The sequence below is a fragment of the Chiloscyllium plagiosum genome, chromosome 31, assembly GCF_004010195.1.
Source record: "Chiloscyllium plagiosum isolate BGI_BamShark_2017 chromosome 31, ASM401019v2, whole genome shotgun sequence".
Classification (NCBI taxonomy): Eukaryota; Metazoa; Chordata; class Chondrichthyes; order Orectolobiformes; family Hemiscylliidae; genus Chiloscyllium; species Chiloscyllium plagiosum.
This window is the reverse complement of record NC_057740.1, coordinates 35,513,015-35,528,168: the sequence shown is the minus strand read 5'-3', so window position 1 is coordinate 35,528,168 and position 15,154 is coordinate 35,513,015. Positions and strand designations below refer to the sequence as shown.

The window sequence follows — 15,154 nt, the reverse complement described above, 5'->3', positions numbered from 1 at the left end:
TGTGTCTCTGTTTAGCTTGTCCTAGAATGGATGTGCTGTCCTTCCTTTTCTGTATGCAATGATACTAATGTGAAAGGATCATGTCGTTTTGTGGCCGTCAATTAGCCACAAAACGACATGACCCTCTCTCATTAGTATCCTTACATACAGATGAGGAAGGACATCTCTTCGACTGGGACAACATATCCATTCTAGGACAAGCCAAACAGAGACACGCACAAGAATTCCTAGAAGGATGGCATTGCAACCGGAAATCAATCAGCAAACACATCGAGTTAGACCCCATCTACCAACCCCCTGAGAGAAAGAACAGGAAATGACATCGCCACAGGAAATGATGTCACCACGGGAAATAACATCACCAACCTAATGAAACACAAACATATAAATCGAAAGCAGGAATTAACAGTGCTTCGCCCAGAGGCCTACTGAAGGTGTTACCTACTAGGGTGAAGTAGTGTTGGGAAATGAACCTTGCAGCTCAGCGAGCAAACCTACATCCAGAACCTCAACCCGAGCTACAAATCTTCTTAAAACTCATTAGCACCTTTTGTTACAACTTGTTAAAATTAAATAAAGCATAACGAAAGCCCCACTTTCCCTTTGCAATTGTCCCTCAACTGCTCATCCAATTTTTGACAGTGTTGTGCCATTAGTAATCTACATTATTGCAACATTAGTCATCCTTTACTAACATGATTATCTTTCTACACTGCTTTAAATTAACTTTCCAATAATTTTATAAAGAACTTCTTTCACAGAATGTGGGAGTCACTGGCTCAGCCACCATTTGTTACCGATTCCTAACTGCTGTCTCAAAAGTCTATGAGGCATAGGCATCCCATAGTATTGCTGGGGAGAGAGCTACAGGATTTTGACTGACAGTGAAGGAACGGCGACATACTTCTAAGTCAGGATGATGTGCAGTTCGGAGGAGATCGTGCAGGTAATGCATCAAGTGTCTTTGCCTTTTAGGTAGCAGTCGTGATTTTGTAGATACTGGTGAATTGCAGAAACACCTGCTATAAATGGGATACACTTCTGTCACCGTGCATCAGTGTTGGAGGAAGTGAATGCAAAAGGTGGTGGATGGGGTGCCATCAAGTCGGTTGCTGTGACCTAGATGATGTTGAGCTTAGAGAGCTTGTGGAGCTGTACGCATCTAGCCAAATGGTGAACAACCTGTCAGATGCCTGGCTTACAGCTGGCTTTGGGGAATCAAGAGATTAGTTACTTGCCACAGAGTTCCCATTCTCTGGCCTGCTCTTTAGCCACATACAAACCCAGCTGGTCTCGCTGTTTCTGGTCAATAGAGGGTCATTACCAGGCAATTGCATGGCATGATTACCACTAATCAGCCCAAGCCTCAAATGTTGTACTGGCCTTGCTGTATATCGACATAGGCAGCTTCAATATCTCAGGAGATGCAAATGGTACATTGTTCACCGATGATTGCACATTCTCCACTCCTGATGTCACAATGGAAAGAGAATTGTTGAGACTGCTGCCTGCATATCACCATAAGACATAGGAGTGGAAGTAAGGCTATTCTGCCCATCGAATCCACACCGCCATTCAATCACAGCTGATGGGCTTTCCAACTTCACTTACCCACACTCTCCCCATAGCCCTTAATTCCTTGAGAGATCAAGAATTTATCAATCTCTGCCTTAATGCCCTGGCCTCCACTGTGCTCTGTGGCAATGAATTCCACAGGTCCACCACTCTGGCTGAAGAAGCATCTCCTCATCTCCGTTCATAACAACCAATACCAAGTCCTGTTCACCCATTACCCATACTCTCTAAGCCACATCAGCTCTGTGTCCTTAAAAGCTTCAAGTATAGAATCATTAACCTCTGTGGTTTCACCATTCACCATTTCTGTAACCTGTCTCAGTCGTACAACCTTCAAGTTCAGTGTTAGAGGTCGTGCAAATCCTGCTTTAACAAATTAAAACTTATTTTCCTCTCTAGTGATTTAACAAGGTCCAATAATAAACTCCATGGAAACAGCTGAGAATTGGATGTAGAAATCATACTCCCCAGCAGGTAATTACCTGAATGTGGAAATAAAAAGTGATGCTGATACTTTGTGAAAATTTCTCTTGAATTAATTGCATCCCTCAATGGTGTGCTGCTCAAATGTTGAATATGCACGCGTGAACAGAGATTGTCGGCTTTATGATTGAAAAGGTCAATATCGACATTGATCTGTTCAGACCAACGAGTTGCTCTCTCATTAGGAGAGGCGCAATGCTGGTGGTTTAACCCGTGGGTTACCATGCATCAGGTGAGGGGAGAAGTTGAGAAGGAGAGTCCTTCGTGGCAACTTCAGCCAGTGTGGGAATTGAACCCATGCTGTTGGTGTCACTCTCCAGCCAGCTGAGCTGACCAGCCTCTTCAAGGAATTGTAATAGAGTTTCTCCCCTAAAAACTACATAGCACTTCAAAGTAGAATCAAATTTTTTTTTCTTTCCCTCATTAATGGCTGCACTGGCATCTGATGTGAGCACAGCTTGGAATTCATCTCTATGACTCAGAGACATAAGACTGACCTCTGCAGCATCCAATGACCAATGTTAACATGCCTTCCATTGTATAATGATTCTCAGCTCCAGGCATTATATGAAAGAAAAAGGTAGGATCCACTACAGTGAAAAGTTCACCTCAGGGTCTAACAATGTGGTGGTAAGGTGAGGTGGGATAACTGCTCCCACTAGCTCTGCAGGATCTGTCTTCAGCAGCAGAGGGCGAAATATAGGTCCTTCATGCTTTGTGCCAAGGTTACGATCAGATCAGCTGGAAAACTAACCATCTCCCAATAATAGGGCTTGCCCAGACTGATACTGTATACAACACCTTTAATGGGCTCTAGCGGTGCAGTGGTAGTGTACCATCTGTGTCAGGAGGTCCAGGTTAAAGACCAAACTGCTCCAGTACTGTGTAATAACATCTCTGAATAGTGATCAAAAAATATCTACAGAAACACATCGTAGGGCTCTTGTGGTGCAGTGATAGTCAGTGTTCCTTCGAATTCTTTTTCGCTCATTCAGTGTGGTTGACTCTGAACTGCCCTTTGGGCAATAAATACGAGCCTAGCCAGCAATGCTCTCATTTCATGAATTAATTAAGAAAAAGATCTCTCACTCAGGTCTGTGTGCATCATTGACTCTCTACAATTGGATATCAATGCAATGCTCCACAATGGCATGCTGATCACTGTACAGAGAAGACCAGCATGGCTGAGAGAGAACTTTGGTGGCAACCGTGCTACCTCTGGCCAGAAGGTTTGGGCTGGGGTCCCACCAGCTCTGGAGAGGTCATGCTGTATCTGAAGAGGGTGATTAGAGTTACCACAATGCAACTCAGTACATCCTCATGACCAGAATGGCAGGTGCAATGTGAGCTGCGCAAATAGATTTCTCCTACTACTTAGAATATCATTTTTAGAAAATATATTTTAACGAGACATGGGCATCACTGAGCTGTTGCCCATCTCTAACTATCCTTTACCTGAACAGCTAGGGAACTGCAGAGACCAATTAAGTACCACACTGCTGAGAAATCTGGAGTCACAAAGACCAGACCGGGCTAAGATGACAGATTTCCCTTAAAACGAAACTTGTGAACCAGGTGGGTCTTGTAGGATTTGAGCATGTGTCCTTGGAGCATTAGCCTTGCCTCCTGATTATTAATCTAGTAATATTACAACTACAAGGAGGAGGGGAAAGTGAGGACAGCAGATGCTGGAAATCAGAGTCGAAGAGTGAGGTACCAGAAAAGAACAGCAGGTCAGACAGCATCTGAGCGGGAGAATCGGCATTTCAAGCATAAACCCTTCATCAGGGATGACCATCAGGCTGCGCTTTTCCAACACTAGACATACCACAACTACACACCATTATTTCTCCATCAACTAAATATCGATCACTGCACTGAGCAGCTGGCTTGATGTAGTCCACGGTCACAGGAAAAAGGTCCAGTAACAGCACAGTTTGCAATATGGACGGTCTAGTTTAGTTCTTCAGTGGATGCACTGTATCCACAGCTTTTATCATCAGGTTACATCACCATTTGCCTTTTCTGATATGTCACCTCAGCCGAGAGCTAACTGGCAGTGACCAGAATCATGTGAAGACATCAAAAATACTGATTTTTGTACTATGTATAAAATTCCTATGTCTTTGACACTAACACTTTTAAAAGATTGCTAATAAATGTACAGCAAGAACAGAACAGAAGACATTATAACTTCAGGCTTGTCCAAGACTTGGTAGTAGGCTGTCTGCATGCATTTAATTGAAGACTTTGCAGACATTATTTTCTCAGAGAAAAAGTAAATTCCGTGACTTACCAAAACAGGAAGAGGAAGATACATTAGTTCTGCAAATGGTTCTTCACTCTAAGAAAGAGGCTCTGGTCTCACAAATTTGAGACTTCCATCCATTCCCAACTGTAAAATGCTTCAACTGGAATGAATTCTTTCCTGTGGTATTCTTGAGTATTGTCTATTTGAACCATTAAGACTTTTCTCCTCCACTATCCCTCCTCTAACTAAATAGTGACAGGTGCCTTAGGATGGGTCAAAACCTATCACTCACAACTATCCTGCACGAAAAAGGACTTTTTGTTTGGAGGGGGCACGCTGGGTGAGAGATCATTTCAATCTTTGACACGTTTGACTGACCATATATATGTTTTCACTCACTGTTTTCCTGAAAAAGCATGCTGTCTCCTCTTCCTTTCAAATCAGTCATGTCGATTCTGTTCACTGAGGGGGTAAAGCTGAGCATTCCAGCTGATGTGTAACTGGATGGCCAACCAGAAAATTAAGACTCCATGAAACTGCTACTACCTGAGGGGCTCCAAGTTATTCAATGCAGGGAGTGGTTGAAACCAAGAGGTTACTGACCTGAAACCCCAACTGCTTCTCATCCCACTGTCTAACCTGTGGGGTGATTATCAACACTTATTTACATTGGAAACTAATCCAGCAGCCGGTAAACATTCATTGGGCTTTGAGTGTACAATTCCGTAGCATTACGCACCTGAATCTGGCAGGATACGGAGATCTCCCTCTTTGTAGTCCTCCAGTAGCTGGTACATATACAGTACAGGGTCCTTTTCATATGTGATATAATACCACGTTGTCATGACAGGTGCACGAGCCAACACCATCCCTCTCCATTCGTTCTTCGATCCATCATCCTTCTCGAACATGTGCTCGACTGCTTTCCCCACTATGAGCTCTGCCAGGTCAGCATCCATTATTTTTGTTCGACCTATTGGAAAGCAGGAGTCACAGCTCAAACATGGCCTTTCAACCCACGGAATTTGTGCTAGCTTGCTCAGTGGGCGTTCCAGTCATTCCCACTCCTCTGCTCTTTCCCCACAGCCGTGTTACCTTTTCCTTCCATCAACGGTTTATACGAATACCTTTCCAAGGTTTGTGTTGAATTGTAACCACTAGTCTAGCAAACCCTAACCACTGGTTGAATCTTTTTAAAAAAAATCTCATCTGGTTTACAGGGACAGTTAGCTTGTTTGCTGGCCAAAGGGATGCCAACAACGTGGGTTCAATTCCTGAACCAGCTGAGGTAAAGGATGCTCCTTCTCAACCTCTCCCCTTGCCAGAGGCATGTTGGCCCTCAGGCTAAACCACCACCAGTTTTCTCTCCAATGAGAGAGCAGCCATACAGACTGTAAAACTATGACAACCTTATCTTTTACTTCTGTGGCCAACCATCTTAAATCTGGATAGTCAACAACTCAGCCTTTGGCAACAGCTTGCATTAAAAGTGTTACACAGAGATGTACAGCACAGAAACAGATCCTTTGGTCCAACTTGTCCATGCCAACCAGATATCCTAAATAAAACTAGTCCCATTTGTCAGCATTTGGCCCACATTCCTCTAAATGTTTCCTATTCATATACCCATCCAGATACCTTTTAGATATTGAAATCGTACCAGCCTCTATCACCTCCTCTGTCTCATTCCATACATGCAATACCGTGTGTGTGAAAGAATTGCCCCTTAGGTCACTTTTAAATCTTTCCTCTCTCACCTTAAGCCTATGCCCTCTAGTTTTGGGCTCCCCCACAATGTGGGGAAGATGTTGCCTATCCATGTCAGTCATGTTTTTATATCAGTGACGTTTGATTTGCTTGCCTTTATTGGCCAATGCATGGAGTATAGGAGTTGGGAGGTCATGTTGCATCTGTACAAAACATTGATCAGGCCACTTTTGGAATACTGCATGCAATTCTGGTCTCCCTGCTATAGGTTGGATGTTGTGAAAACTGAAAAGGGTTCAGAAAAGATTTACAAGAATTGTTGCCAGGGTGGAGGGTTTGAGCTATTGGGAAAAGGCTATTTTCCCTGGCGCGTCAGAGGCTCAGGGGTGATGGTTGTGTAATTGAGTGCAATAATACTGAATTTGCTCAGGAATTTATATTTTCTTTTTCCGAGGTTGCTGGTTTTGATGAGATGCAGTTCTGTAGGTGCTGGCAAGCCATGAGAGACCACATGCATACAGATGAACCATGTGTCAAGAGACTATCTTTTGTGTGAGCCATCATATCCAAGGACAACAGTCTTTACCTGATGTTCATATACAGTTTGAGATATCAATTTGCTGCTCCACATTGACTCCATTTCGTCTTGAAGGAAGTGAGGTGGTGGGGGTGGGTAATAAACTTTGCAAACCTATAAAATTCTGACAGGACTAGACCAAGGTAAATACAGGAAGGATAATCCTAATGAGTGGGTAGTCCAGAAATAGGGTTAATGGTTTAAGATTGCAGGATAGATCATTTCAGTCAGTGACAGGAAGAAATTGCTTCACCCACACAGAGGTGAGCCTGTGGAATTCTCGGCCACAGAAACTGAGGCCAAAACACAATGCTTTCGATGAGTTAGATATAGCTCTCGGAGCTAATGGGACCAAACTGTATGGGGAGTCAGCAGGCTCAAAGGCTGAATGGCCTACCCCTGCTCAGGGTTTCTATGTTTGTGTTTATTGTCTATAGCTCTCTTATCAGCAGCGGTGAGGTGGGGGTGATATTAAGCAGGAAATTTGAGATGCATGCAACAAGGATGGTTCAGTAATCATGGATGATTTCAATCTCCATACTTCGAAGAGAAAATCAAATCTAATATTTCCAGGTTTTCTGAAGACACAAACCTAGGTGGAAGTGAGTATGGCAAGGTTCCTTCAGAACAATTCAGGCAAGTGGATAGAAATATGGCAGATGCAGTAAAATATGGATAAATGTGAAGTTGACCACTTTGGCAGGAAGAACATAGGTTGTGACAGGTTGTTGTACAAATGGACCAGGGTGTCCCTGTACACTGGCTATTGAAATTAAGTATGCAGGTGCAACAAGGCAGGTAAATAGTATACTGGCCTTCACTGAAAGGGGTGGAGTACAGGAGCAAGGAAAGCTTACTGCATTTGTACAGGGCCTCGGTAAGTTCACACCTCGAATGTTTTGTGCATTTTTAGTCTCATTACCCAAGAAAAATAAACTTCCCATACAGGGTGTGCAGCAAAGGTTCATGAGACTGATTCAGAGGATGGCACGTCTGCTATATGAAGAGAGATGGGATCGAATGATCTTGTATTCACTGGAGTTTAGATAGATGAGGGGAATCTCATTAAAACACAAAAAATATTCTGACATGGCTGTACAGACTGGATGTGTGGATGGTGATTCCCCTGACCAGGAGGGGATGGGTATTGTCCCAGAATTAGGATACAAGGAGTCACAATCTCAGGTTATGAGGTAGGTCATTTCAGACTCAGATGAGATGATAAGAAAATTCTTCAGAGGTGAACATTGGTATTCTCTATATTTAATGACTTCACCTGCACAGCTTTACATAGCGTCATTCAACCTGGAAACAGATCCTTCGGTCCAACTGATCCATGCCAAACATAATCCCAAACTACACTAGTTCCACCTGCCTGTCCATATCCCTCCAAACATTTCCTATTCATGTACTTAGAGTGTTTTAAACATTATAATTGTACCCACAGCCACCACTTCCTCAGGAAGTTCATTCGACATGCGAACCACTCAGTGTTTAAAAAAAAAATTGCCCCATGTCCTTTTTAAATCTTTCTCCTCTCACCTTAAAAGCCCCCTTGTGTTGAAATCTCCCATCCCAGGGAAAAGGCAAGTACCATTAACCTTATCTTATACCCCTCATTATTTTATAAACTTCGCCTCTCAACCTATGCTCCAGTGAGCAAAGTCCCAGCCTTTCTTCATAAGTCAAACCTTCTATATCAGCAGCATCCTGGTAAATATCTAGACACTAAAAAAGGTGCCAAGGGATTTGGGGAAGGAATGGGAGTATGGCATGGAGACAAGAGGACCAGCAACAATCAAACACAACGTGGAGTCAGCACTATGGACCTAATGCCTACACCTATTCCCATTTTCTTTCAGTTTTGAGGGAGGTGGGACTATTACAAATTGGATGGACTGGAACCAATGTCCTCAGAGGTGCTTTTGCAAACACTTTTGGGCATGGTTTAAACTAATGTGGCGGGGGATAGAAATCAAATGAGGTGAATAGTGGACAATAAGGAGGTAGTAACTAAAGCCTGTAAGGCAGTGATTCTCAAACGCCTGTTGGCCACGGCTCTTAGGTTCCAGAGCACCGTGCGCCCCCCCCCCCCTTTCAAACAGGGATACAACACAAACAGATAGACAGAAAATCATTTGTTATTGAAAACCAAGAAAACTTGAACATCCTGACATATTGGACAAAAAAAATTTTTTGATAACTGTATGAAATTAAACATCTATCAGGCCTAATGCGATCCTTGAGCTGGGTGCTTTTCTGCAAGTTTCATGATATCGGGTGCCAAAACAGTCGGAGGTCACCTCTTGTTGCAATATCAATTCTGCTCCTGGATTTTGTCAAAGAAACTACCTTGTGGAATCCACTCAACCAAATATGTTGTAAATTTATTCGGCAGATCACTCTTGATCCAGAAATCCTTTTCAAACTGACTGAACTGACAATGTGCAGTTACGTTGCTTGGGTATTTCATCGATTCAGTTCTGAACCCTCATAAGCCCTTGGGGCTCCACTCTCACAGCTTTCAGACTGTGGCTCCCTTCACAAGGGAGCCATTCAGCTCCCACTGAGAATGGCTGTTGTAAGGAACTAGATAATGAAGTCAGCATGACTAAGGGGGAGAGAAGGCAGGGAGCAAATGTTGAATGCAAAGAGACAGGTGACCTGAGATGCATTTATTTTAATGCAAGAAGAAGTGTAGTAGCTAAGGCAGATGAACTTATGGCTTGGATTAGTACCTGGGCGTATATGTTATTGTTATTAGTGAGACTTGGTTGAGGGTAGGTCATGATTGACAACTAAATATCCCAGGATATAGATGCTTCAGGCGGGATAGAGAGGGAGGTAGAGGGTCGGAGGAGTTGCATTACTAGGGGATATCACAGCAGTGCTGAAGTAGGGCACTATGGAGGACTCAAGCAGTGAGGCAGTATGGGCAGAACTCAGAAATAGAAAGGGTGAAGTAACAACGTTGGGGCTGTACTACATGCCTCCCAACAGTGAGCGTGAGATAGAGGTACAAATATGTAAACAGATTATAGAAAAATGTCAGAGCAAAAAGGATGGTGGTGAATGAAGATTTTAATTATCCCAGCATTGACTGGGATTCACTTAGTGGTAGAGGTCTAGATGGAGCAGAATTTGAAAGGAGCATCCAGGAGGATCTTATAGAGCAGTATGTAAATAGTCCAACTCAATAAGGGATCATACTGGACCTGGTATTTGGGAATGAGCCCAGCTAAGTGGTTGAAATTTCAGTAGGGGATAACTTTGGGAATGGTGATCAGAATTCCGTAAGTTTTAGAATACTCATGGACAAAGACAAGAGTGGTCCTAAAGGAAGAGTGCTAAATTGTTGGTGGTGGTGGTGGTGGGGGCAACTGTAGCAAAGTTCAACAGGAGCTGGGGAATGTGTATTGGGAGCTGCTGTTTGAAGGTAAATGTACATTTGATATGTGGGAGGCTTTTAAAGAGGGGTTGATCAGAGTGCAGGACAGACATGTCCCTGCAAAAAAGACTGATAGAAGTGGCATGGTTAGGGAACCATGGATGACAGGTGAAATTGAGAGACGAGCTAAGAGGAAAAAGGAAACATACATAAGGACTAGATGACTGAAAACAGACGAAGCTTTGGAAGAATATCAGGATAGTAGGACCAATCTGAAACAAGGAATTGACAGGGCTAAAAGTGGTCTTTAGCAAACAGGGGTGAGGATAATCCCAAATCTTTTTATTCATATATAAAAGAGCAAGAGGGTAACGAGAGAAAGGGTTGGCCCACTCAAGGACAAAAGGAGGGAAGTTATGCATTAGGGATAGATGTTTGATTACTCTAGGTCAAAGTGAGGTCTGCAGATGCTGGAGATCAGAAAGGGCTTATGCCCGAAACGTCGATTCTCCTGTTCCCTGGATGCTGCCTGACCTGCTGCGCTTTTCCAGCAACACACTTCCTACTCTAGGTCAAGTCAACATAAATAGTGAGGAATTGTTGGGTATTCTAAAAGGCATTAAAATGGACACGTCCCCAGGTCTGGATGGGATCTATCCCAGGTGACTGAGGGAAGCGAGAGAGGAAATAGCTGGGGCCTTGACAGATATCTTTGCAGCATTCTTGAACACAGGTGAGGTCCCAGAGGACTGGAGAATTGCTAATGTTGTCCCTTTTCTTAAAGGAGTATAGCAGGGATAATCCAGGTATAGACTGGTGAGCCTGATGTCAGCTGTTGGAGCAGATACTGAGGGATAGGATCTATGTTTGGGAGAAAATGGACTGATCAGTGATATGCAACATGGTTTTGTGCAGGGAAGGTAATGTCTTACCAACTTAATAGAATTCTTTGAGAAAGTGACCAGGTTGATTGATGAGGGAAGGGGTTTAGATGTCATATACATGGGGTTCAGTAAGGCGTTTGAGAAGGTTCCCCGTGGTTGGTAGGCTGATGGAGAAAGTGAAGTCGCATGGGGTCCACAGTGCACTAGCTAGATGGATAAAGAACTGGCTGGCACCAGGAGATAGTAGTAGTGGAAGGGAGTTTCTCAAAATGGAAAACCATAACCAGTGGTGTTCCACAGGGATTCGTGCTGGGACCACTGCTGTTTGTGATACACATAAATTAACTGGAGGAAGGTATGGCTGGTTTGAGTGTCATCTGCAAATTGGATAATAAGATTAGTGAAATAATAGATAGTGAAGGGGACTATCAGAGAATGCAGCAGAATACAGATAGATTGGATAGTTGGACGGAAAAATGGCAGATGGAGTTTAAACCAGGAAAATGTGAGATGGTGCGTTTGGAAAGATCCAATTCAAGAGCAAACTATACGGTAAATGGAAAAGCCCTGGGGAAAATTGATGTACAGAGAGATTTGGCTGTTTCGGTCTATTGTTCCCTGAAGGTGGCAACGCAGGTTGATAGAGTGGTCAAGGCAGCACATGGCATGCTTTCCTTCATCGGACAGGGTATTGAGTACAAGAGTTGGCAAGTCATGTTAGATTGTATAAGACTTTAGTTCAGCCACATTTGGAATACTGCGTACAGTTCCAGTCACCACATTACCAAAAGGATGTGGATGCTTTGGAGAGGGTGCAGAGGACGTTCACCAGGATGTTGCCTGGTACGGAGGATGCTAACTATCAAGGGAGGCTGAGTAGATGAGGATGATTTTCATTAGAAAGACTGAGGTTGAGAGGGGACCTGATTGAGATCTACAAATCACAAAGGGTATCAACAGGATGGATAGCAAGAAGCTTTTTCCCCCCCAGAGTGGGGACTCAATTACTAGGGGTCACAAGTTTAAGGTGAAGGGGGAATGAAGTTTAAGGGAGACTTGATTGGAAGGTTCTTTACGCAGAGGGTGGTGAGTTCCTGGAAAGCTTTGCCGGTGGGAGGTGGTAGAGGTGGGCATGATAGCATCATTTAAGATGGGGAGGCACAGTCGCTCAGTTAGCACTGCTGCCTCACAGTGCCAGGGACCTGGGTTCGATTCCCACCTCGGGTGACTGTCTGTGTGGAGTTTGCACATTCTCCCTGTGTCTACATGGGTTTCCTCTGGGTGAACCGGTTTCTTCTCTCAATCCAAGGATGTGCAGATTAGGTGAATAGGCCATGCTAAATTGCCTGTAGTGTTAGGTGCATTAGTCAGGGGAATGTAGCGAAATGGATCTGGGCATGGGTTACGCTTCAGAGGGTTCAGTGTGGACTTGTTGGACCAAATGGCCTGTTTCCACACTGTAGGGAATCTAATCTAATCTAGACTGATACATGAATGGGCAGGGAGCAGAGGGATACAGATCCTTCGAAAAGAGGTGACAGGTTTAGATAGAGAATCTGGACCGGCACAGACTTGGAGGACTGAAGGGCCTATTCCTGTGCTGAAATTATATTTCTACGCTTTTGAACTACAAATGACAGATAAGTGCAATTGCAAAAAAAACATTTTATCGTCTTGCATTTCAAAGCAGAAAATGAGATAACCATTGCTTGAATCCAGGCATTTTAGTAGATTTCTGTTTTATTAAATCAAAAGCAAACAAATTACTTCATGAATAATCCACTTCAGATACAAACTCAATATTGCAGGACCTGGGACAATAGGAAAGAAATTGAAGCATGTTCTTATTTATAAAAACAATAACTGAAGAGAAGTTTTGCATGTACTAAAATAAAGTCTGTTGTGTTTTCTCCAGATTTGGTTTGTATTCTAAACCAAAGGGTTTGCCCCATGTTATTTTTTGATTTATCGCAGAGAACCAGAGGATATTGTGTTGTAGGAAATGTATTACATGTTTAAGCTCAGTTAAGTCAGAAGTTTTGAATTTTGAATTTGTGACTTATGGGTTTTTTGCCCCCATGTGAGGGGGTTTAATGATTAACTTGAAAGTATTTCTGTAACCATAGTGATATTTAAAACAACTTGGTAGAGAAGTAGCTTTCAGAACCAAATTACATAAGGCAAGTTTGTGACAGAGCAAGGTAAACATTGCACGTCAGCATTTCTGGTCAAAACCTCTGGACTTATTTTGGGTTTGGGGAAAAACCCATAGCTGTAAAAGATAAAAAGGTTGTTTTTTTTAAGTTCCTGTTTAGGGCAGATGGATAAAGCAGTACTCCTGAGAAAGACAGTAGATATAAACTAGAATAGAGTAAGGAGTTTAGAAATAACCCCAGACCAGAAGTGTTTGGATAAGATGCTGAAGAGGTTATTTGAAACCAAGAATTTTTAAATTCAGGTGTGAAGTCTCCAGGAAGACGCTATCAGATTTTCCAGACTGGGAGTTAAAGTCACAGTTAAATTAAGCCTATTGAAAAGCTAGAGAAACTTTGTCCCCCACTGGTGAGAGTACTGATTAAGGGATACTTTTGGATACTGTACAGATGTGTTCTTGGGATCTATAAAAGGAGAATTTTTGGGATTAATACATCCATATTTTATCACGCATTTCAAAGTCTCTAAATTGCATTGTGTATGTCAATAACTTGTGTTTCTTCTATTTTATTTTCATTGCTCGTGAAATAAACTTCTGTTTTCTTATTAAAACCAAGTTTGGATCATTGTGGGTGTATGCTTCAGCAAAAAACTACCCTGTTAAAACCCAAGAAACAAAACATGATTTATCAAGCTAGATTGCAGTCTGGGATCATATCAACATGATGTACCTCATATATCCATTAGCTACTCAATTGTGAATTGTGAAAGGTGGATTTGCTAACTTCTGTGCAGGGCATTAGAAGTGTAAGCTCGCCTAAGGAAACTGTCCTCTGTATTACGTACAGGAAAGATGTCATGGACACTTAATCATGAAGACCACTCCTTACCCCACCAGGAATGTCAATATCTGCAGCAGTGACACACATCTAAAGTAAAAAAGTGATTTTGATTACATAAATGATTGATATACTTACTCACACACAAGAATGTACTTAATGGTTATGTGGGTAAATGTAGCATCTGGTATGATATTGATTTCACATGCTGGCAGTGAGCTGTGGCTAGTAAGCTACTGTTAGCAGTAGTTGTATTGGTCTAATCCCAGAGTACCAGCTCTGGTGGTTATTCAGTGATTTGCTGTTGGAAGATGCACTTCCGTGGGATATTCAACAAAAAGGACAATCCTTGTCACCAACACAGACAAGTTGGACCATATGGTCAAGGTCTGCACTGTGAACGATAGATATATCACTATGGGTCTACTCCTCCATCAAGATGATCATTCGTAATAAACTCCCCTGAGCAGATCAGCTTTCTGAGCATGCTAATTTTTAAAATTTCATTTACAATATGAGGGCGTCGCTGGCTAGACCAGCATTTATAAATTCAGAGATGTACAGCACGGAAACAGACCCTTCAGTCCAACCTGACCACGCCGACCAGATATCCCAACACAATCTAGTCCCACCCGCCAGCACCCGGCCTATATCCCTTCCTATTCATATACCCATCCAAATGCATTTTAAATGTTGTAATTGTACCAGCCTCCACCACTTCCTCTGGCAGCTCATTCCCTACATGTACCATCCTCTGCATGAAAACGTTGCCCCTTTTATATCTTTCCCCTCTCACCCTAAACCTATGCTCACCCTAAACCTATGCTCTCTAGTTCTGAACTCCCCGACACCAGGGAAAAGACTTTGTCTATTTATCCTATCCATGCCCCTCATGATTTTATAAACCTCTATAAGGTCACCTTTCAACCTCCAATGCTCCAGGGAAAACAGCCCCAGCTTATTCAGCCTGTCCATATAGCTCAAATTCTCCAACCCCGGCAACATCCTTGTAAATCTTTTCTGAACCCTTTCAAGTTTCACAACATCTTTCCGATAGGAAGGAGACCAGATTTAGATTTAGATTACATTACAGCGTGGAAACAGGCCCTTCGGCCCAACAAGTCCAGACCGACCCGCCGAAGCGCAACCCACCCATACCCCTACATTTACCCTTTACCTAACACTATGGGAAATTTAGCATGGCCAATTCACCTTACCTGCACATCTTTGGACTGTGGGAGGAAACCGGAGCACCCGGAGGAAACCCACGCAGACACGGGGAGAACGTGCAAACTC

General features: G+C 43.0%; 1 protein-coding gene across 6 annotated transcripts in view; it reads right to left on the bottom strand.

Moving 5' to 3' along the window:
• Positions 1-15,154, bottom strand: part of LOC122565409 (spindlin-Z-like) — a 102,836-nt gene that overhangs the window by 9,810 nt on the left and 77,872 nt on the right. For all 6 annotated transcript variants that reach the window (XM_043721357.1, XM_043721358.1, XM_043721355.1 and 3 more), the window contains one exon: positions 5,049-5,282. In XM_043721357.1, coding sequence (XP_043577292.1) covers positions 5,049-5,282 — 234 coding nt within the window. The remainder of the gene's footprint in view (positions 1-5,048; positions 5,283-15,154) is intronic.